Raw genomic sequence first — 24,863 nt, 5'->3', positions numbered from 1 at the left:
GGCCAAGGGCAAAAATGAAACCCAATCATCCTGATCAGCGGAAATAAAACATCTCAAATACGACTCCAAGGTCTGGTTTGTTCTCTCTGTCTGCCCATTGGTCTGCGGGTGAAAAGCAGAGGAGAAGGACAACTGAATTCCCAACTTGGAACAGAACGTCCTCCAAAATTTAGACACAAATTGAACTCCTCTTTCAGATACAATGTTCTCAGGAATCCTGTGCAAGCGAACCACCTGTTGCAAAAACAGAGGCACCAACTCAGAGGAAGATGGCAACTTAGGGAGTGGTACAAGATGAACCATCTTAGAGAACCTATCACAAATCACCCAAATAACAGTCATTCTTTGAGAGACCGGCATATCAGAGATGAAATCCATTGAAATATGGGTCCATGGCCTCCTGGGGACCGGCAAAGGCATCAACAACCCACCAGAGCGAGAACAAGATTTAGACCGGGAGCAAGTCCCACAGGACTGCACAAAATTCCTGACATCATGAGACAAGGTGGGCCACCAAAAAGAGCGACTCACCAGATCTCTAGTACCAAAAATACCTGGATGACCAGCCAAAGCAGAGCAATGAACTTCAGACATCACTCTCTTCTTCCACTGGTCAGGAACATACAACTTTCCACTGGGGCAACGCTCAGGTTTGTCCTCCTGGAACTCTTGCAGAGCAAGTCTCAAATCGGGCGAGATGGCAGAAAGAACTACCCCTTCGACTAAGATGGTGGCAGGCTTGGTCACCACAGGAGAATCAGCAAAGAAACTCCTAGAGAGGGAGTCTGCCTTGACATTCTTAGTTCCAGGAAGGAAAGAGACCACAAAATCAAAATGTGTAAAAAACAAGGCCCACTTAGCCTGTCTAGGGTTCAAGCGTTTAGCTGACTCTAGGTAAATCAAATTTTTGTGGTCAGTGAGGACCACAACTTGATGTTTGGCTCCCTCCAACCAATGTCTCCACTCCTCAAATGCCCATTTCATGGCCAACAGTTCCCGATTCCCCACATCATAGTTACGTTCAGATGAAGAGAACTTACGGGAAAAGAAAGCACAGGGATTCATTTTAGATGTTACAGGATCCTTTTGGGACAACACCGCTCCTGCACCAATCTCAGAAGCATCCACCTCTACCTGGAACGGGAGTGAGACATCAGGTTGACGCAGAACCGGGGCGGAGGTAAATCTACGCTTCAGCTCCTGAAAGGAAGCAACCGCCTCCGGAGACCAATTCAACACATCCGCACCCTTCCTGGTCAGGTCAGTCAATGGTTTGGCAATACTAGAAAATTTTGCTATAAATTTCCAATAAAAATTAGCAAAACCCAAAAACTTCTGGAGGGCCTTCAAAGAAGTGGGATGAACCCAATCATAAATGGCCTGTACCTTGGCCGGGTCCATTTCAATAGTTGACGGAGACAAAATAAATCCCAAAAAAGAAATTCTCTGTACTCCAAAAAGGCATTTTGATCCTTTGACATACAGAGAATTCTCTCTCAAGATCCGGAACACAGTCCGAATATGTTCCACATGAGAATCCCAATCCTTGGAGAAGATCAAAATATCATCCAGATAGATAATCAAAAATTTATCGACAAAGTCTCGGAAAATATCGTTCATGAAGCACTGGAAGACAGAAGGGGCATTAGTGAGCCCAAAAGGCATCACCAGGTACTCAAAATGTCCCTCCAGAGTATTAAACGCTGTCTTCCATTCATCCCCCTGCTTAATGCGGATAAGATTATACACCCCCCTGAGGTCAAGCTTGGTAAACCAGCAAGCACCTCTGACTCTAGAGAATAGTTCCGAAATCAGGGGTAACGGATACTGATATTTAATAGTAATTTTATTGAGGGCACGATAATCAATACAAGGCCTTAAAGAACCATCCTTCTTGGCCACAAAAAAAAAACCGGCACCTAAGGGTGAAGAGGATGGTCTAAAATGACCCTTCTCCAACGCCTCCTTAATATAGGACCGCATAGCCTCGTGCTCGGGTACAGATAAATTGAAGAGCCGACCCTTGGGAAATTTACACCCCGGGTTTAGTTCAATTGCACAGTCATAACTCCTATGAGGAGGCAAGGACGCAGACTCATTCTCACTAAATACATCATAGTAGTCCGCCAAATAGTCAGGAACCTCATGCGACTGAGGAGAGGTGGAAAAAACCGGAGCCTCACTAAAGGTACACCGGCAACCCCAACTCACCACAGACACAGACTTCCAATCCAAAACTGGATTATGAATCTGCAACCAGGGAAACCCCAGAACAACGGCATCATGCAGACCATGCAACACCAAAAATCTGCAATTTTCTTGGTGGTCTGGGGCGACCCGCATGACCAACTGGGTCCAAAACTGAGGTTTATTTTTAGCCAGAGGGGTAGCATCAATCCCCCTCAAAGGGATAGGCGTCTGCAGAGGTGTCAACGGAAATCCACAACGTTTAGCAAAATCCAAGTCCATTAGGTTTAGCGCTGCTCCCGAATCCACAAAAGCCTTGGCCGAAAATGTGGACAGGGAACAGATCAAAGTAATCGCCAAAAGAAACTTAGGCTGAACCCCACCAACAGAAAACGTGTGTGCAAAGCGTTTCTCACGTTTAGGACAAACAGAAATAACATGTGAGGCATCTCCACAGAAAAAACACCGCTTATTACGCCTTCTGAATTCCTGACGTTGCGCCTTAGACAAAACTCTATCACATTGCATAGGTTCAGACGTCTGTTCAACCGGTGGCAACACCTCTAGTGTAATCCTGCGTTCACGTAAACGCCGATCAACCTGAATGGCTAAAGACATAGAATCGTCCAGACCAGAGGGAACAGGAAATCCCACCATAGTATCTTTTACGGCTTCTGACAAACCCTTCCGAAAGAGAGCAGCCAAGGCACTATCATTCCAGGTAGTAAGGACCGCCCACTTTCTGAACTTTTGACAGTACAACTCTGCAGACTCTCGACCCTGGTTCAATGCTAACAGGGTCTTTTCAGCCTGATCAATAGCATTAGGTTCGTCGTACAGCAACCCCAAGGCTTGAAAAAATGCGTTCACATTAGTCAGAATAGGATCATCTTTATTCAAAGAAAACGCCCAATCCTGGGGATCGCCGCGCAGCAAAGAGATGACAATTTTAACCTGCTGCGCGGGGCTCCCTGACGAGTTAGGCTTCAAAGCAAAAAATAATTTACAATTATTTTTGAAACTCAAAAATTTAGATCGATCCCCAAAAAATACATCAGGTGTGGGGATCTTTGGTTCAACAGCATGTGAACGAGCAAGATAGGCGGAAATTCCTCGCACTTCAGCAGCGAGCTGCTCCACACGATCAGACACTTGCTTTATCTCCATTGAGAGAAAAAAAAAAAAAATTCCCCTACGGCCTCAAAGATATAGAGGAAAGAATATACACACACTTTTTTTTTTTTTTTTTCTTTTTTAAACACAATTCTTTCCTGCTATTGAGTACCCCAGGATCTACGGTTGGGCGGGTGATTCTGTTATGATTGAGTCACCGTAGGAGGCAAAAACAGAAATGCTAGCTAAGTCCTGAAAACCAGAGAAGTTGGCAACTATCAGATTGCAGAACCCTGAACCTATCAACACAACTAGCAGTAGCCGTGGGGGGTTCCTACGATGACCTAGACCCCTCGATCACAGCCGGAGAGATACATAGGCCTAAAGAAGGAAAGGGGAAATCTAACTGCCCCAGAGCAGACCCCAAAGCAATAGGCAGCCCCCCACATATAACGATGGTGAAGCAAGATGAAAACACTTACACAGACAGAGACAGGCTGAGGAAAGACGGGGCCCAAAAACTACCTAGATAGGAACGGATAGGAAGGCTGCTGTCTGCAATCTGCCAAAACCCTATCAGAGACAAAAGCCAACAAGCTGATATAAAAATGGCCCTGAAGCAACTAAGCTTCAAAAACTAAATCAGCACTCAGGTACATTCAGAAGACAGAGCTCACGGAACACTGCACACTCCAGCAGGGAGAGGCAGAATCCAAAAAACAAAAACAAATCTTAGAAGCAAAAGGCAAAACAGAAAACTTAGCTTTAGGAGAGCAGGAATCAGACTGGTGTCCAAGAGTCCACAGAGAAATCACCCGCAGGGCAGAAAGGGCGTAGGCTGCCTTAAATCCAGTCAGTGACTCCACTCAGCCAATCGTCTTCATTAGTCCCAGGTGCCTGATAATCAGGCTCACTACCTTCCTTCACTAGAATAGGGAGTTCACCAGGCCTCAGTGACGGAGGGGAAAATTAACTCACAACAGTGGTCGCTAGTGAGCTGCCACACAGGCAGATCTCACCAGCGACATAGCAGCGGTCGGGGGTCGTTACTTACCTGTCAGATGAGGCGATCCTGACGTCCTCCCGCCCGCGTCCACGCGTCGCTCGTCGGCGCCACAGGAAGCTGACGACGAGAAACGGTCCAAGACGTTCTCGCGCGATCAGCGATAATCAGCGGGGGAGCCGGTCGGAGGTAAGTATCACACATAGCGATATCGCTAGCAAAATCGCTGCTGCGTCACAAAACCAGTGACGTTATAGCGATATTGCTAGTGATATCGCTTAGTGTAACGGGCCCTTAACACCTAAGCATCGGTCATTTCTATTCTGTATTATATTCGAATACGTGTCACACTGATGGTACACACGGGCGGCACATGGGCATGGACACATGGATGGCACACAGATCCGGACCATGGATCTCACCAGTACTGGTTTTTCCATTACTGGAAACACTAGGACATGTGAAGAGGGCTTAAGGAAGAGGACTAAATAATTCTATCATCCTCCTATGCATCAATCCATCTACAGTTGGCTCAAAAGTTTACATACCCCAGCAGAATTTTTGCTTTCTTGGCCTTTTTTCAGAGAATATGAATGATAACACCAAAACTTATTCTCCACTCATGGTTAGTGGTTGGCTAAAGCCATTTATTGTCAAACTACTATATTTTCTCTTTTTAAATCATAATGACAACCCAAAACATCCAAATAACCCTGACCAAAGGTTCACACAACCCAATCCTTAATACCGTATATTGCCCCCTCTAACATCAATGACAGCTTGAAATCTTTTGTGGTAGTTATGGATGAGGTTCTTTATTTTCTCAGATGGTAAAGCTGCCCACTCTTCTTGGCAAAAAGCCTCCAGTTCCTGTAAATTCCAGGGCTATCTAGCATGAACTGCGTCCTTGAGATCTCCCCAGAGTGGCTCAATGACATTGAGGTCAGGAGACTGAGATGGCCACTCGAGAACCTACACTTTGTTCTGCTGTAGCTAATGACAGGTCGACTTGGCCTTGTGTTTTGGATTGTTGTCATGTTGAATCGTCCAAGTACGTCCCATGCGCGGCTTCCGGGATGATGATTGCAAATTTGCCTCCAGTATTTGCTGATAACGTGCTACATTCTTCTTTCCTTCAACTTTGACCAAGCTCCCTGTGCCTTCTTAACTCACACATCCCCAAAACATCAGCGATCCACCTCCATGCTTTATAGTAGGAATGGTGTTCATTTCATGATATGCCTTGTTGACCTCTCTCCAAATGTAAAGTTTATGGTTGTGGCCAAAAAGTTCAATTTTGATCTCATCACTCCAAATTACCTTGTTCCAGAAGTTTTGAGGCTTGTCTCTGTGCTGTTTTGCGTATTGCAGGCAAGATGCTTTGTGGCATTTACGCAGTAATGGCTTTCTTCTGGCGACTCATACAGCCAGACCATGCAGCCCATTTTTCTTCAAGTGCCTCCTTATTGTGCATTTTTAAACAGCCACACTGCTAGTTTTCAGATAGTCCAGTATTTCAGCTGATGTTATTTGTGTGTTTTCCTTTGCATCCCGAATAATTTACCTGGCAGTTGTGGACAACATTTTTGTTGGTCTACCTGACCATGGTTTTATATTTACAGAGCCCCTGAATTTCCATTTGTTAATCACAGTTTGAACACTGCTGACTGGCATTATCAGTTCCTTGGATATCTTTTTGTATCCCCTTCCTGTTTTATACAGTTCAACTACCTTTTCCCGTAGATCCGTTGACAATTCTATTGCCTTCCTCATGACTCACAATCCAGAAATGTCAGTGGCTGGATGAAAGATGCAAGAGTATGTCTGGATCCCAGAAACTCACTCAGCTTTTATACACACACTCTGATTACAAGCAAACAGGTCACAGGTGAGGATGTTACCTTTAGTAGCCATTTATACCCATTTGTGTCACCTTCTGTGCTTGCTATCAGGCCAAAATCACCAGGGGATTATAATTCTTGATCAGGGTCATTTGAATGTTTTGAGTTGTCATTATGATTTAAAAAGATAAAACACAGGAGTTTGACAATAAATTGCTTCACCCAACCACTAACCACGATTGGAGAAAAAGTTTTGGTGTTATCATTCATATTCTTTGAAAAAAGGCCAAGAAAGCAAAAATTCTGCTGGTGTATGTAAACTTTTGAGCACAACTGTATAAGGACAGACAACAGAATTTTCCTTTGTTTCTATATTTACCAGTCTCTTTGTCAGAATAACCATGAAACATTTTTTTTGTTAATGCAGAAATGCCAGAAATGCTTGCATAGGGAATTTTAGCAACCACAATTTCCTGGAAAAAAATCCCAGGAAAATAACATTGTGCAGTCAAAATACCTTTTTATACTCAGTGTTTATATCCAATATAAATACAACACTATATGGGAATAAACTATGTAAGTATTAAAAAAAGAACAATATGGCTGAAAAACATAATGCAGCCTGTTAAAGAGAACCTGCCATATTAAAAGTGCTCTCCGATCCATGGACATAATGTTATAGAAATGGAGCAACTGAGCAGACTAATACATACTTTAAGATAAAAAGATTCAGTGTAACTTGTTTATTTAGTTTTCTGCTAATTTTGGGCTTAGGTGTCCAGTGGGCAGTCCTACTCAGTAATTGAAAGCCTTAGGGCTCAGTCAGATGTAAATTTTTCTTGAAGAGTTCACATGAGACTGTTCACACATCTGTGTATTTTTGCAATCTGTGTGGCCCGCACCAAATTATTCAGACTTGTGATATCCATTTTTTTCATCTCAGAAAAACTGATGAAACTCTGATTGAAAAAACTGACACCCTGGCCAAACTCTGATTTAAAAAACTAATGATGAAACTCGAACCAAGTTTCTTGTATGAGAAAATCACATCTGAAGGAGTCCTAACCTGTATGAGTGCACATGCAGAGAAGAAGCACTGAGTAAGACTGCTCACTGGACTCCTATGCCTGGACTTAGCATATGTTTAAATAAGTAAAATATAAGTTTGCTGAATAATTTCAAACGCAAATATCTTACATTTTTATGTGTTTGTTCTGTTTTATAACATGCTTCCCATAGACTGGGCTGTAGAATGGTCCTTTTTAACCCCTTCATGACTTTTGACGTACCCATGCATCATAGTTGGATAGGGGATCCTGACCCTTCATGTATGGGTACGTCACGGCAAATGTGCAGGGCACCGAAGCTGTGCCTGCGTGATGGTTGCCGGGAGCTCAGCTTAAACTACAGCCCAGACCCAGCTGCAGCTGCAGCTGCCAGGATCAGTGACATTTAACCCTCTAAATGCCTCGATCGATATCGATTGCAACATTTAGAAGGCTGGGAGAGGGAATGGACTCTCGGCTTATACTCGAGTCATATACCGGGGGACGGCGAGGGAGCGCAGGTGTCATAGATCATACTCACCCCCTCCTGGTGCAGTCTCTGCAGCCCCCCTGCTTGCTCCATGATCTCGGCGCCCCTGCTCTTCCTGCGTTCAGCGGTCACGTGGTACCGCTCATTAAACCATGAATATGCGCATATTCATGACTTTAATGAGTGGTACCACGTGACTGCTGAAACCTGGAAGAGCTGCCGCCGAGAGCATGGAAGAAGCAGGGGGGCTGCAGAGACCGTGCGCCGGGGGGTGAGTATAACAGGGAGCAGTGCAATATTCACCTGTCCCTGTTCCACCGCCAGGCGCCGCTCTGTCCTCCGCGTCCTCTGACTGTGACGTTCAGGTCAGAGGGCGCGATGACTTAGGCTAGTTTCACATTTGCATTTGGAGGCAAAGCGTTGGGCTGCGGACACTCGCCGTGAAGCTCCGCCCCCTGACGCGCCTCTTCCGGGCAGCTCTGCCTATGGGCGCATGCTGCTGCATGAGGCCTGCGTACTCTATCTTTAGCACTGGGTATGCAGGCCGTGCGCAGGTATGCGTTTGCCGTCTGTTCTGCTGAACGTCACTGCAGAGAGCCGGGAGACAGAGCGGCATGTGGCGATGGAACGGGGACAGGTGAATATAGCCAGTGCCGGAGGCCTGAGCCAGTGGCGACCCTGACCCCTGTCCCACATAGCGCGCCGGTGTCCCCGCCTGCTCAGGTCACCGGCACCTGGCCCCTAGCGACGAGAGGTGAGTATGTCATTTTTTTATTTTTTTTTAATAGCAGCAGCAGCGGGAGCAGCATATGGGGGTATTTATCTATGGAGCATCTTCTTGGGCCACCATTAACCCATTTGCAGCAATATATGAGGGGTATTTATCTATGGAGCATCTTCTTGGGCCACCAGTAAACCTTGTGCAGCAATATATGGGGGGTATTTATCTATGGAACATCTTCTTGGGCCACCATTAACCTTTGTGCAGCAATGTATGTGGGGTATTTATCTATGGAGCATCTTCTTTGGCCACCATCAACCCTTGTGCAGCAATATATGAGGGGTATTTATCTATGGAGCATCTTCTTGGGCCACCATTAACCCTTGTGCAGCAATAAATGTTGGGTATTTATCTATGGAGCATCTTCTTGGGTCATCATTAACCCTTGTGCAGAAATATATGGGGGGTATTTATCTATGGGGCATCTTCTTGGGCCACCATTAACCTTTGTGCAGCAATATATGGGGGGGGGGGTATTTATCTATGGAGCATCTTCTTGGGCCACCATAAATCCTTGTGCAGCAATATATGGGGGGTATGGGGGTATTTATCTATGGAGAATCTTTTTGGGCCACCATTAACCCTTGTGCAGCAATATATGGGGTGCATTTATCTATGGAGCATCTTCTTGGGCCACCATAAACCCTTGTGCAGCAATATATGGGGGGGTATTTATCTATGGAGCATCTTCTTGGGCCACCATTAACCTTTGTGCAGCAATATATGGGGGTTATTTATCTATGGAGCATCTTCTTGGGCCACCATTAACCCTTGTGCAGCATTTTATGGGAGGTATTTATCTATGGAGCATATTTTTGGACCAGCATTAACCCTTGTGCAGCACCACCCTCGGCTTATGCTCGAGTCAATAAGTTTTCCCAGTTTTTTGTGGCAAAATTAAGGGTCTCGGCTTATACTGGGATTGGCTCATACACGAGTATGTACGGGTATTTGATACACTGCTGATTTTGCAAGTTTTGCCACCTACAAAAATGGAGAGGTCTGTAATTTTGATTGTAGGTACCCTTCAACTATGAAAGACAGAATCTAAAGATAGAAAAAACAGAAAATCACATTGTTTGATTTTTAAATAATTAAAATACATTTTATTGCATGAAATAAGTATTTGATCACCTACCAACCAGCAAAAATTCTGGCTCTCACAGACCTATTAGTTTTTGTTAATAAGCCTTCCTATTCTGCACTCATTACCTGTATTAATTGTAGCTGTTTGAACTTGTTACCTATATAAAAAATATCTGTCCACATACTCAATCACACTCTAACCTCTCCACCATGGCCAAGAGCAAAGAGCTGGCTAAGGACACAAGGGAAAAATATTGTAGACCTGCACAAGACTGGGAACGGCTACAGGACAATAGGCAAGCAGCTTGGTGAGAAGGCAACAACTGTTGGCACAATTATTAAAAAATGGAAGAAACACAAGATGACTGTCAATCTTCCTCGGTCTGGGGCTGCATTCAAGATCTCGTCTTGTGGGGTAAGGATGAATCTAAATAAGCCCAGAACTACATGGGAAGAACTGGTCAATGAGCTAAAGACAGCTGGAACAACAGTCTTAAACATTACCGTTAGAAACTCACTACGCCGTTATGGATTAAAATCCTGCAGGGCACGCAAGATCCTCATGCTCACGCCAGCACATGTCCAGGCCCGTTTTAATTCAAAAGAAAAAAAGGACCAACACATTTAGGCTGTGTGCACACGTAGTGATTTTTAAGCGTTTTTGCCGCGATTTTCGGCGCGAAAACGCTTAAAAATCGTGTACAGAACGCCTCCCATGCATTCCTATGGTATTCCGCACATGCTGTGCTAATGCTGCGCTTTTTTCCGCGGCGGAATCGCATCGCGGAAAAAATCGCAGCATGCTCATTCTTTTGTGCGGAATCGCAAAGAATTGCCGCGATTCCGCACCCATAGGAATGCATGAGAATCGCTTACTTCCCGCATGTGGCTATGCCCACCATGCGGGAAGTTAAGCGTCTCATGTGCGGTTGGTACCCACGGTGTGGAGGAGAGGAGACTGTCCTCCAGGCCCTGGGTACCATACCCCTGTAAAAAAAAGAATAAAAAATCGGGGTATATTTACCTTCCGGCGTCCCGCGCTGCATTCCCGGCCTCAGCGTTCCCAGTAATGCCTTGCGGCAAGGCCCTGTAATGACGTAGTCTCGCGTGACTCTAGCGGTCACGCTGAGGCCCGGGATGGCAGCGCAGGACGCCGGAAGGTAAATATACCCTGATTTTTTTTTTTTTTTTTAGCATTTTAACATTCTATCTTTTACTATTGATGCCGCATAGGCAGCCTCAATAGTAAAAACCTGGTCACACTTGTCAAACACTATGTTTGACGAGTGTGACCAACCTGTCAATCACTTTCCAAGCGATGCTTCAATTCGCTTGGAAAGTGCTTGAATAATGCACGCGAAAATCGCGGCAAAATCGCGATCATAATCGCGGTAAAATCGCATGGAAAAAAACGCGCGATTTCTGGGAAGGAGTCCGGTTTTTAGTGAGCGTTTTAAAACGCTACGTGTGCACATAGCCTTAAACTAGTGTGAACAGTTGCCAACCAAAGAAAGCACATAAGCAACAAATAGTAAGCTTTCAAAATAATATACAAAGAATTATTACGCTAGAACATTGAAACTGCATTGTTGCCATAAAAAAATCGGAAAGAGAAAAGCGTTATATAATGTATACATGAAATATTTATCAGCAAAAATTGCTATGAAAAAAGGAAGGTACTTCGTGCATAGATTGGCCAATATATGTGAGCCCAATTGCCATGTCAAGGCGTCCTTCGTAAATTGGGTCGCTGACCTGATATGTCACCTATCCTGGGCAAAAAAGCCTACAATTTATGGGGCAGGAATGGACCAGCTAATCTGCTTAAAATCACCTGTGGCCAATGGGAGTGGGAGGGCACATGTCCAAAAGGCTATGATTCAAAAGAAAAAAAGGACCAGCACATCTAAACTAGTGTGAACAGGTGCCAACCAAAGAAAGCATATAAGCAACAAATAGTAAGTCACTTTTACACGGTCAAGCTGTGATTCAGAATGGTCAAGGAGTCCGAGGTCAGAAGCCAGGAGGATATGTCATAAACAGAAGGAAGAGACAAAAGCATAGTTAGGTAACCTTCTGAGTACTGGGAGGATAACGGATCAGCACTTAAGGGGTTAAACAGGCGAATGGTCAGAGCGAAATCTAAGGTCAGGCAACAGATCAAGCATACAGAACTCAAGGCACAGAAAAGCACAGACTTCACTGGCTGAATGTACGTGTGGAAGAGTTCTGGGAGACACAGCTCAGTTAAGAAGCAATTAACTGGAATAGTGAACACATGGAGACAGCTGACGCCTCACAGTTTCAGATTGGATGGCCAAGCTGTCAATCTAAGTACCGACAGCTTCAGCACACCTCAATACCAGATTGGATGGCCGAGCTGTCAGTAACTGCATCCAAGACACATTGAGCGGCGGAACCGTGACAGTACCCCCTCTTCTAGGGAAGGCTACCAGATCCCCAGGCTTCCCAGAAAAGTTTAGATAGAAGGTCCTGACTAACCGATCGGCCTTCACATCTCGAAAAGGGACCCAGGATCTCTCCTCTGGTCCATATCCCCTCCAGTGGATGAGGTACTGGAGGGAATTACGGATCCTACGAGAATTCAAAACCCTTCAGACATCCTCAAGTCTCTGCATGGCGACCTCCACCCCAGGGCATTCAGAACTGATCCCAGAAAATTCACCAAAAAGGGGATGAAAACCATAATAACAGAAGAATGGTGAGGTTCCGGTAGATTGATTTACTCGGCTGTTGAAAGCAAACTCAGGGAGAGGTAAAAACGAAGACCAGTCCTCCTGTCGGGCTGCCACAAAGCACCTTAAAATTTGTTCCAAAGATTTATTTGTCCTCTCAGTCTGACCATTGGTTTCAGGGTGAGAAGCAGATGAAAATGACAAATCAATCCCTATTTTACAGCAAAAAGCTCTCTAAAATTTAGAGACAAATTGTACTCCTGACAAAGGAACAAAATGAGCTTGTTTTCTGAATCGATCAACTACCACCCAAATAGCAGTTTTCCCATCAGAGATAGGCAAATCAGTAATGAAATCCATGCACAAATGAGTCCATGGTCTTTCTGGAACAGGCAATGGAGCCAATTCCCCAGCCGGCTGACTACGAATGACTTTGGTGCATGCACAGACTTCACAAGCAGATACAAAATCTTTAATATCATTATGCATGGATGGCCACCAAAAAAGTCTAGCAATGGCTTTCCTTGTGGCAGTAACCCCAGGATGACCACTTAAAACGGAATCATGAAATTCCTGTAGCACCCGCAATCTTAGGTACACAGGCCTGAATGTAATAGAAAAATTAAACCGAGAGAAAAACAAGGACCATCTGGCTTGTTTAGGAGTTAACCTTTCAGCCAATTCAATATAAGCTAAATTCTTGTGATCCATGATCACCGTAACTGGATGAACCCCCTCCGAAAAATGCCTCCATTCCTCAAAGGCCAGTTTGATAGCAAGTAACTCCCGATTCCCAACATCATAATTTCTCTCCGCCGGTGAAATTTTTTTAGAAATAAAAGCATATGGACGCAGGTTAGTCAGAGCTTTGGATCCCTGCGATAAGACTGCACCCACTCCGATCTCCGAAGCATCCACCTCCACAATGAACGGTTCTTGGAGATCAGGTTGGATCAGAATGGGTGCAGACAAAAAACACTCTTTTAAACTTTCAAAAGTCCTAACAGCACCCGGCAACCAAACCTAGGAGATTCGTCCCCTTACGTGTGGTTTAGCAATCTGTGAAAACCCCTTGATAAATTTTCTACACACGTAGTCAAAATTGTTGGTACCCCTCATTTAATGACACAAAAACCCACAATGGTCACAGAAATAACTTGAATCTGACAAAAGTAATAATAAATCAAAAATCTATGAAAATGAACAAATAAAAGTCAGACATTGCTTTTCAACCATGCTTCCACAGAATTTAAAAAAAATTAAACAAATAGGCCTGGACAGAAATGATATATATACAAGACCTATACCAAGAAAACATTCTTGTACATTGCTATAAAATTCAACTCCCTCTTGACACGGCATCTTCTTCTCACCCTATTACAGGGTGTGGAGAGGGAGCAAGAGCTTCTGAGTCTTAGAAGACCTAGTCAGTTCTGCTATGCAGGCGGGAGGCTGCATTTCCACTGTAACTGGAGCTATTACACCTGTCCAGTTACAGAGAAAAACAAATTAAAAAAAGTATTTAAATGTTGAAATGTCTTTTATGACCTTATGAGGGGTATAAGAAAGAAATGAAGTAGGTAAATAAAAAGTAGGTAAATAATTTAAAAGAAGCCACTGCCAATTGAAATAGCTGCTACTAGCCCGTTTCTATAAAAAATAAATTAATAACTGTTTAAAAAATGAACAAATTTTAAAATGAATTTATTGTCACTTGTGGTCATAAGAAGATAACAAAAAATGTATAAATGTGAAATATAAACACCTATTTCCTTTATTTGACCACCAATATTGCCTGATGTCAGCAAGAAAAGTGAAAACTAGTATAAAAATAACATGGAATTTAGCTCAATGTTTAAGACAAAAAAAAAGATTAGTTGAATATCCGAACAAGGATAAATATTACACCTTTTTAAACTACATTGATTGTGAGATGTTATTCTTTACTTAAAACTGGATTCTGTACAATTAAATAGCACATCCTGAAAACATGACCTGTTGGTGCGCCTTGAGGACGGGAGTTGGGGAACGCTGCTATAGAGCAAGTGATCGCCCGTGGAATAGTGACAAAAAATGCCGACTTATCAGGTGCCGACGATCAGGACGTGGCAGCGCTTTGGTAGGGCATGTTCACTGCGTCTATTGAACACTGGTGAATCCGCATGTGATCCCTGAACCGCGCGGACGGAATGCATCCATTTTACTGATGTAATTTCTGTTGTGGAGACTCGCGTCTGTGTGAAATAGACATGCTGCAGTCTGGAGAAACGCGCCTCGAGTCCGTCTCCACAGGAAAGCCGTGGGCGTCTGTGGATGCATAGTGGGCACGGGATTTCTTGAGATCTCATCCACTACGCTGTAACATCTGGACGCTGCACAGTGTCCACAGTAACTGATCGTCTGCACAGGAGCCAAAATAGGAAACTCTCCCCAACCATTGTAAGAAATCTAACATAATCAAGCTAAGCACAGGACCCCTCCTTCCACCACTCCCCCCACCCGTGACGGGCACGTGCCCGGAATGTCCCCGCGTGCTCCCGTGTCGGATGTTTGGGAAGGACACGCAGGCAGAGCCCACACCGCTAGGGGGCGGGGCTACAGCAGTGAGGGGCGGGGTCTGTGCGGACGATCCGTTTCCTGTCCAGGAAGGTGGAAATGTGGAGGCAGACGGGAGGCTGAGGTGTGGCGGAGGGAGCGGGCAGAGCCGGGGATGCAGGGGCTGATGTGAGCCCCCACAGCTGCACGGCCTGGAGGAGGGTGACCGGGTATGTGAGGGCACTGCCGGGCTGCAGATGTGGAGAGATCCTGCCCGGATATGTCACAACCTTCTTTGTGCGATCCTGATTCCCAGCATCCACAGAGCTGTGTGTACACGCGGGGTCGTGTGTGAGGACAAGGGCAGCTCTGGGGGTCCTGGCTGTGGTGGTACAAGCTGTCTGTACGTAGGGTCTAACTTTGGGGACAGGTTTGTGTATTTTGGGTGAAAAATCCCTTTCTCTTGCGTGTAAGTGACTATTTTGCGCTGTTTGCCATCTATGGTCTGTTTCTGGCTGTGGAGAGAGAAGTTGGGAGTTATCTTAGACTCCTCCAGTGAGCTCCTGCTGACGGGCTGACAGGGAGCTCTTCTGTCTTTTTCTGACCCTATGAGTGGGGTGGTGATGGGGATAAGCGCTATATATACTATATATCTCCCCAATGAAGGAACAAAAGTCCCCACGCTCTTTTAAAGGGTCACTCTGAGGTCTCCGAGCAGCAGATATCAGTGTAGCTGTAACTTATAACATGCTGCAGATCTGTTTCCATCCACTGACAGCAAGCAGGAGTCAGACATTGAAATCCAGCCCTTAGTAATGGGGGTCTTCTGGGATTCTGAGACACTTGGCCAATATGAGGGACTGTTATAATAAGGACACGGCCGTTCCCTGCCGAATCTCTCGCTGTTCTGGAGTCCCCACCTGGTTATACAGTAATTACAGTATGTGCGCTCAGTGATGGGAGCAATGACACCAGTCCATGGCTTCAGTAGTGGCCGCATGTGATATGCGAGCCAGTGATTGGCTGCCGAGGTCCTGTGGATGCAGTATTGTCATTGCAGGAGTGGTGGGAGTTTTAAAATATGTTTCTGTACTCTTGGTTATTTTTCCGGCTGCAGTTCTTTGTTTTTTTTTAAAAAACAAACCACTGCTTTTCTGCAGTGCTGGACATCACTTCAACATAGCTGCAGCCAATCGCTGCCCCTGAGTGACTCCTGCTGTGTCCTGGGGCAGAACTCAGCACTGCACACAGTGAAAGCGGTGGCAGAGACTCAGCATGTGACCTGGGGAGGATGTGTGGAGCAAGTTTGTAGGTTTTTAAACAAACTGATGCTGGGAGACAGGAGTTTTCCAAAACCGGAAAGTTTCTTAAAATACAGAAAAATGTCCTTTAAAAGCAATCTGTCACAAGGTTTCTGCTTCCTATTCTTAGGACAGAGACCCTGATTCCAACAGTGTGTCCCTGAGCCTCTTGACGTAGTTCTGTTAATTTTTATCTACTGCAGCTCTGCTAGTCTTCTCAGTAAGGTCTGTTTAATCCCACGTGCACTATTGACTGGCAGCTTCCTGCCTGCACTAGAAATGATGGAGAGACTTAGAGCAAGAATATCGAGGGCTCCATAGCAGGAGCTTAAGACCGAGGGCTAGAGGAACAGACTGGCCATGTACCGGTATTGCTGCACTAGTCTTTGAAAGCACTACATGTGCATGTAAATTGGGAGGTGAAATCATGCAGACAGGTTCCCTTTAAAGTGAATCTATCACCTCATTTTTTGGCCTATAAGCTGCGGCCACCGCCATCAGGGTCTTATCTACAGCATTCTGTAATGCTGTAGCTAAGCCCCCGATGTAACCTGAAAGATAAGAAAAACATGTTAGATTATACTCACCGGGGGGGGGGGGGATGCGGTGGGTGTCGCCGTCTGGCTCCTCCCATCTTCTAGCGATGCCATCCTCTTCCTTCTGCCACGGCACCTGCGCAGGCGTACTTTATCTGCCCTGTTGAGGGAAGAGCAGAGTATTGCAGTGCGCAGGCATCGGGAAAGGTCAGAGCTGTCCGGCACCTGCACACTGCAGTACTTCACTCTGCCCTCAACAGGGTAGATATAGTACGCCTGCGCCGGAGCTGCGATAGAAGTAAGGAGGAGGACGTCCTCTCCAGAAGATGGGAGGCCCCGGACCACAACACCCATCGGACCGGATCCCCAGGTGAGTATAATCTAACTCGTTTTTCTTATCTCTCAGGTTACATCGGGGGCTTATCTACAGCATTACAGAATGTAATAAGCCCCTGATGGCGGTGGCTGCATCTTATTGCCCAAAAATGGGGTGACAGATTCCCTTTGTCTACATAAGCATTGATTATACCGTGATCGTGCCCTGGTTACATACACAACTGTGTCTGTGTTTATTTATTGTGAAAGTAGAATGAATACACAAGGACATAGTGATACATTGTGCTCTCTGCTAAGCCAAAGGGAGATGGTAACGCTCTGGGCACGGCCACCCTGGGCATAAGTGCTTTTACTTTCAGTTTATTCTATTGGTAAGCTGCATGTATGTACAGAACTTCCCGTAGTCACGGAATATTGTAAAATAAACACCCATTAGTTATTAAATCCCCAGCCGCTGCAGAAGTCCCCTTTTGATCCTACAGCGATTCTGCCCAGTACATTTTTATCTGGTAATTTTTGCATGTATGAAGCTGTGCTGCTGAGAATTCTCTATCGCTGGGATCAAGTCACCCAAGTTTTCGATATTCCTTCCCCCAGTCGCATTCCGACTAGACTGTTTGCGGCCTCACTCAATTCAGTAAGGCCGCCCCCAACTATGTGACCAGGAATATACTTATTACATATTAGCAGGCACATGACCACAAGTCTGCAGACAACGCCTAAGGATTTGGGGTACAGTGCTTCAAAATTGGGTTTTTATTTTGTTTTTTTTCAGGAAACTGGTGTAAAACACTTTCACTGTGTCCAGTTTTGGGCGCCACATTTTAAAAAAGACATCAACAAACTGGAGCAAGTTCAGAAAAGAGCGACCAGAATGGTGACCGGTCTGCAAACCCTGTCTTATGAGGAAAGGTTGCAGGATTTGGGAATATTAGCTTGCAGAAGACAAGACTGAGAGGAGACTTAATAGCTGTCTACAAATATCTAAAGGGCTGTCACATTGTAGAAGGATCAACTTTATTCTCATTTGCACAAGGAAAGACTAGAAGCAATGGGATGAAACTGAATGGGAGGAGACACAGATTAGATATTAGAAAACTTTTTGACAGTTAAGGTGATCAATGAGTGGAACAGGCTGCCACGAGAAGTGGTGAGTTCTCCTTCAATGGAAGTCTTCAAACAGAGGCTGGACAGACATCTGACTGGGATGATTTAGCGAATCCTGCTTTGAGCAGGGGGTTGGACCAGATGGCCCAGGAGGTCCCTTCTAACTCTACCATTCTATGATTTTAAAAGTTGCTAAATGTTTGCAGAAGTTGATTGAAAATGTTCCAACTTTTTGGCAGTCTGAAGCACCTCTACCAAATTGGGTGGTGCTGCGGGCTATGACTTGGTCCCCTACCCGTTAGTTTTAGCAAAAGTGCTGGCTCTTAAGCCGGGTATGTTACTCCAGTCCATAACTGGAGTAACATTTTGGCACAGCATGTGCCATTAATAATTCATTAAGTGGCGTGCACCTGTTAATTTGCTGCATTTAATTCTTGAATGCTGTTCATTAAGAGTAGAGTAGAGTACAATACGCCAGTCTTAATAAATCGACCCTTTGTTGTTGTTTTCTAATGCGGAATATATCGATGTATATACTATACATATACAATACACATACGTATACCTGAATTAAGCAATATATAATTTTCTAGCTATACATTCCCTCTATATACGGTATACCGTATTTTTTGGACTATAAGACACACCTCAAATCTTCAAAAGGAAAATAGGGAAAAAAATGAATGTGTCAAATGGGGGTCCGTCTTACAGTCCGAATTCAGCTTATCCGAGGGTGATCAGCAGCGCTGGTGGAGCAGGGGGTCACAGGAGATGTTCGGTGGTCCTGCGATATGACTCCCATCCCAGGCTGGTGCGGTTGCCTCCGGGAAATCCCATCCCAGGCTGGTTCGGTGGTGGTGCTCTGGGCTCCACCGGTACCTTGTGAGAGCCTGGAGGCCCCGCATATCCATTGCTGCAATGTGATGGCTGCCAGTGTGCGGCGCATGCTCAGATTAAGATCTCGGCAATGAACCTGCCGCACCAGAATGGAAAGGGAGTGTGATCATCACCCGGCAGCGTCGGACCGCCGCAAAAATGGTCCGACTTCTGCTGCCGCCACAGTATTTGTGAGTATATTCTGACTATAAGACGCACTCCAATTTTTCCCCCAAAATTTTTTGGGAAAAGTGCGGCTTATAGTCCAAAAAATACAATGTGTCCCAGTGGCTGCAGGCAGCTGGATCTGTCATTTACTTCTAGTGTTTAGGAAAACAGGGCAATTTGAGGTCTTTAAAATGTAGTGAAACTCTAAAGAAAACATAGAAGACGTAAATTCTGCAATGTAGTGGCTGATCTCGATTCCTCGCCCCATGGGGTCTCATGAAATATTAATAAGAATGGATCACCCATAGTCAGTGAATTTGCCATTTTGTCATAATCTCTTATTGTTTTTTTTTTAAAGGGCTCGGCATTCGCAAAGACATGAAGTTAAACGAGAGGAACTTGGTGTATTATGCCACCTGCAACTCGCCGATAGACAAAAGTGGCTTCCTGTACAAGAAGGGTGATCGCAACACCTCCTACCACAGACGTTGGTTTGTGCTGAAGGGTAACATGCTCTTTTACTATGACCATCAGGAAAGCAAAGAACCCGTGGGAGTTATTATACTGGAAGGCTGCAGGGTGGAACTGTGCGAGTCTACAGAGGAGTATGCCTTTGCCATTAGATTTGGTTATTCTAAATCCCGTGCCTATATTCTTGCTGCAGATAGCCATAGTGTCATGGAGTCCTGGGTAAAGGCTCTTTCAAGGGCAAACTTTGAATACATCAGACTTGTGGTGAAAGAACTGCAACAACAACTCGTGGAAATGCGTAAAGGCCAACCCTCTTCTAGCGGGACATCTACTTCCACCGATACAAGTCCTAGTGCCCCCTTGCCAGCCTGTCCTAGTGCCCCCTTGCCAGCCTTGCCTTGCCTCCAGGATAGGACAGTTATTAAAGACAATGGCTGTGCTCCGTGGAGTACCAGCTTGGCTGAATTGCCAAATGGCTTTGCCTATAACAATGGGCCACACTACAAAGATGCAACATGGCTGATGGAAGGAGACTCGGGAAACCGAGGCCACCACCAGTCCATGGCATCAGATCAAACTCAGCAAGCTGGTGAAAATGAACATTGTACCTTTAATGAGATTGCTGAAGACCGGTACAGTTTTACAAAACTTCATGATTTCTTTGGGGAAGAAATAAAACAACTCCGAGCACAGTGGACTAAAAGTTTCCGTGAAGATTCAGCACGTGGTGTGGAAGATTCTGAGTAATCAAAAGCTTCTCCAGGAATAGAAAAACAGTGCTGCTTTCTTCCAAAATGGGCACCATGCCAGTCCTCCAATGGTGTGTAATGCTGTAAGGGTGGTTTCACATTAGCGTTTAAGGCTGCAGCGTCGGCCTGCGCACGGCCGCCGCTAAGCCCCGCCCCCTGCCGCGTCTCAGCCGGTAGCTCCGCCTACGGGCGCATGACGCTGCATGCATCCTGCGTCCCCTATCTTTAGCACTGGGGACGCAGGCCGTGCGCAGGTATGCGTTTGGCGGCGCATGCTTCCTTTTGACGGTGCGCCGAGCGCACCAGGTTGCGTTACGACCTGCGTCCCCAATGCTAAAGATAGGGGACGCATGCAGCGTCATGCGCCTGTAGGCGGAGCTACCGGTGGGGGGCGGGGCTTAGCGGCGGCCGTGCGCAGGCCGACGCTGCAGCCTTAAACGCTAATGTGAAACCGCCCTAACTCATCACCAGTCATTTCAACAGAGCTGAGCTGCAGTACCAGAGACAACCTTGGGGACAGGTGTGGCGCTGTTTTTCAAATCCCTTACAGAGCAGTTATGTTTCCTGCTACAAATCTTTTATGTGCAAAATATCAATCTGAACTGCAGACGTTAATAAGATCTGCATTATTGAAGCACAACTTTTTGCAGTTCTGGTTTTCACAATATTGCCAAGAACGAGGCGGAGATTATAAACAAGGTTTTTATATTTAAAATATTGCTTTTAAAGTTGGGGAAATCTGTTACTCTTTTTAGCACATTGACCTTATCTGTCTTATTATCACGCTGTAATCGATTGTTTACTATTTTACTTGTACGTTCTATCAGGGTTGGACAGAGTCCAGGAGCCGGGGATCCAGCGCACCCAGAAATTTGCCTCTGGCACTTAACTTTTTTTAAGGTTGTTTTTCTATTTATGTCAATGGAAGTCATTATTTTATGGTTACAATCACACTGGTCATTAAACTACAGTTTTTTTTTTTAATGTATTTATTACAGCATGTGATTGGGGCCGGTAAGGTTGTGGCAGTGACTTGTGTAGCTCTAGGTACTACAGGTGCCAGCCCAAGGGTTTTACATCCATAAGGCCGTACATTGTGAAAATATCTATATTCTACTAACATTAACATACTTTCTTTTGCTATTTAAGTCTATTAAGAAGCAATCCTTTCATTCCCCACCACCCTCCCGATAAAGGGACGGGCTGGTTAATGAAGAGCATGTGAACTTCTGTTACACATCTGTGACTTCAATTATTTTAACACAAGGTGCTGATTCACAGTGAATGGCTGGATCTTTTTTTTATTTCCCAATACGGAAGGTTTTTTATCCGGTTCTAGTTCTGTATGATTAAAATAACTTTTTCTAAAGGTTTCTATAAATATAAGAATCCTCTTTACCAAAGAGTCAGTCTGGTTGTCCTCCTCTGGTTAGCTGATGTGTCCTCTGAGTAAAGCTTTCCGTACATCTGGCCTTGCACATGACTGAAGAGCTAAATAAACAGTTATTCCTTTCTAATGTCTCCTCTACATTGCTGAGCTTTGGTTTCTACAAGTGAAGGGTGCCTAATATGCTAATTTGGCCTGCAACCAATGGGATGGTAAGGGTCTGTGCACAATTTGCGGATTCTGCTGCGTTGTACGGTACCTTTTATAGTCAATGGAAATTGAAAAACGCAGTGCACACGCTGCAGATTTTTCAGCGCAGATTAGCTGCGGTTTTCAATCAGCAGCATGTCAATTCTTTGTGCGGAATCCGTGTCGGTTTGACACCTCCATCACCAGGTGGGCAAACCGCAGGCTAATCCGCACTAAATCCGCAGGTAAAACGCAAGTCATTTGACCTGCGGATTTATGCAAATCTGCGTGGAAAAATCCACAGCAGAATCCGCACTGTGTGCACACACCCTAAGAGATTACTGGTTTTCCCCCTCTAAATGATGGTGCCGAATCATAAATAAGTAGCATCGTCATGCAGCCAAAAACAAGTAAATGTCCATTGTGTCAAAACCATCTTTTACTGTGATGTGATAAGACTGATGTATCTCACACTGAGATCTCACGCCCAGCTCTTGCTGTCATTACAAGGACTAAGAGAGGAGGAGTGCGGGGCTGTAATGTTATAACATGCCACACTCTGTATCTATCCCAGGACACTCACACTCCAGTCCCCGAGATAGGTCCAGAGCATTGTATGTGAAAAATGCTGCTCATACAATCATCTTTATCGCTGCAGAGAGAAGTGATGAAGATGATCGTGCAAATAGAATATTTTCACATATTCAGAGAGTTGTATGTGGAAAGACAGTACTCGCATGATGATCATTACCTCTTGCCCCTGCAGCGCAGCTCTCTCCCGTAATGGCATGACAGTATCGGGAGAGGAGCGCTGCAGTTGGTAACAGTGAAGATGGTGATTATGTGAGCGCAGCATCTTTTCATATACCTTAGGCTGGTTTCACATTTGCGTTTTTTTGCGCTGGAAAAAAACGCATACCTGCGCATGCGTTTTTTCCCCTATATTTAACATGGGTGCGCATACCTGCGCGCTGGCATGCGCACGTATGCGATTTTCATGCGCTGCGTTTTTTTGGGGTGTGCGTTTGTATTTTCCAGACGCAGCATGTTGCATTTTTTGGCCCTGCAAAAAAGCGCATGCGCACATATGCGCACGTTTTGTGCTAAAAATGGCCATTATAGCCTATGGATGCGCATACGTGCGCATTGGCATGCTTATGTATGCGTTTTTTTGCGGAAGCGTTTTTTTTTTAACATTAGTTTAGACAATGGAATTTAGGGGTTTGGGTTAGAGTTAGGGTTAGTTAAGGGGTTTAGGGTTAGGGTCAGGGTCAGGGTTAGGGTTAGGATCAGGGTATGGTTTGGTTAAGGGTCAGGGTCAGGGTTAGGGTTAGGATCAGGGTATGGTTTGGTTAAGGGTCAGGGTTAGGGTATGGTTTGGTTAAGGGTTAGGGTCAGGGTTAGGGTTAGGATCAGGGTATGGTTTGGTTAAGGGTTAGGGTTAGGGTATGGTTTGGTTAAGGGTCAGGGTTAGGGTATGGTTTGGTTAAGGGTTAGGGTCAGGGTTAGGGTATGGTTTGGTTAAGGGTCAGGGTTAGGGTTAGGATCAGGGTATGGTTTGGTTAAGGGTTAGGGTTAGGGTATGGTTTGGTTAAGGGTTAGGGTCAGGGTTAGGGTATGGTTTGGTTAAGGGTTAGGGTCAGGGTTAGGGTTAGGGTCAGGGTTAGGGTATGGTTTGGTTAAGGGTTAGGGTATGGTTTGGTTAAGGGTTAGGGTTAGGGTATGGTTTGGTTAAGGGTTAGGGTCAGGGTTAGGGTATGGTTTGGTTAAGGGTTAGGGTTAGTAAAGTCATGGTTTGGGTTAGTGTGAGGGGCCACCTAATGTTTGGAAAAAACGCAAACGCGGTAAAAACGCTTACAAACGCATAAAAACGCTGCGTTTTTTTCATGCATGCTCATAAAAATACTTGAAAAAAACGCAGCAGTTGTATGCTTTTGTATGCATTTTTTCAATGCGTTTTTTTGCGGGAAAAACGCGCTGCAAAAAAAAGCAAGTGTGAAACTAGCCTTAGAGAGTTGTATTTGGAAATACTCTGCTCCCATGATCATCTTCATTACTGCTCTTTCCTGCATCTCTCCTGGCGCTGTCATGTAATTATAGAAGACGGCTGCAACCGGCAGCAGTGATGAAGATGATTATATCTGGGAGAAATCCTGAGCCTTGTATTGCAGTGCAAAGCTCCTCCTCTCCTGAGTCTTCTAACGACTGTGCTGGGTGTTAGATCTCGTGATAAGGCTGGGCTCATCAGGCTTTCCAAACCCCTGATCACGTCTAAGGCCAAGTTCACACTAGTTGTTTTTTCATCGTTTTTTTTCATCGTTTTTTTTCCTGCAGAAAAAAAGCATGGTTTCCTTGCGTTTTTTTTCTGCTGCACGAAATCTTGATGACAAAAAAACCAAGCTGTGTGCGGGAGATTTCTGAAATCTTAATGACTTTGCTGGTACGGTAAAATGCAGCTGAAAATTTGCATAAAAATGCATTTATAGTGCTGGTTTCACATTAGTATTTTTTAGCGCAGCACATTGTGCGCGTCCATGTGCACACGCATGTATGAGTTTTCGTGCACATGCGGGTTTTTTTTTACGTGTGCGCCTAGGCGCGCCCGACACATTGCATTTTTGGGTCCGTGCCACGGTGTAAAAAAAAACGCATGCTAGCGTATGGAATGCGCAAAAATAACACATTGCAGTCTATGGGAACACAGGCGTGCGCATGGACATGCGCACGCCTGCGTTTGAAATCACATGCGTTTTAAGAGTTAACATGGCTACAAACTGGTTAAAACGCATGCGCCTAAAAAACGCAAACAAAACGCATGATGCGTTTTTTGCATGCGTTTATATTGTACACAAAGCGCTGCACTAGAAAATGCTAATGTGAAACTAGCCTTAAAGGTTCAAAACGCCTAGTGTGAACTTTGCCCAAGGGAGTTAGATTTTTTTTTGTGTCTGTATTTCTTCCACGT

The 24,863-nt window shown here is 45.0% G+C and overlaps 1 protein-coding gene across 3 annotated transcripts; it reads left to right on the top strand.

Annotated features, from left to right (window-relative positions):
• Nucleotides 1–12,247: 12,247 nt before the first annotated feature.
• PHETA1 (PH domain containing endocytic trafficking adaptor 1) lies at nt 12,248–21,839 on the top strand. 3 transcript variants are annotated; one of them, XM_073564167.1, is made up of 2 exons: nt 12,248–12,269; nt 19,461–21,839. In XM_073564167.1, exon 2 carries the CDS (start codon nt 19,481–19,483, stop codon nt 20,318–20,320), a length of 840 nt encoding a protein of 279 aa, XP_073420268.1. In that variant the 5' UTR covers nt 12,248–12,269; nt 19,461–19,480; the 3' UTR covers nt 20,321–21,839. The 3 variants fall into 3 exon arrangements, with proteins under 3 accessions (XP_073420268.1, XP_073420250.1, XP_073420259.1); XM_073564149.1 differs by lacking the exon at nt 12,248–12,269 and adding an exon at nt 14,810–15,008; XM_073564158.1 differs by lacking the exon at nt 12,248–12,269 and adding an exon at nt 15,187–15,208.
• Nucleotides 21,840–24,863: the final 3,024 nt, after the last annotated feature.

Source organism: Dendrobates tinctorius, unplaced genomic scaffold, assembly GCF_039654945.1.
Source record: "Dendrobates tinctorius isolate UK_male_01 unplaced genomic scaffold, ASM3965494v1 ptg000003l, whole genome shotgun sequence".
Lineage (NCBI taxonomy): Eukaryota > Metazoa > Chordata > Amphibia > Anura > Dendrobatidae > Dendrobates > Dendrobates tinctorius.
The sequence above is the reverse complement of the archived record's forward strand: the minus strand, read 5'-3'. Positions and strand labels throughout refer to the sequence as shown.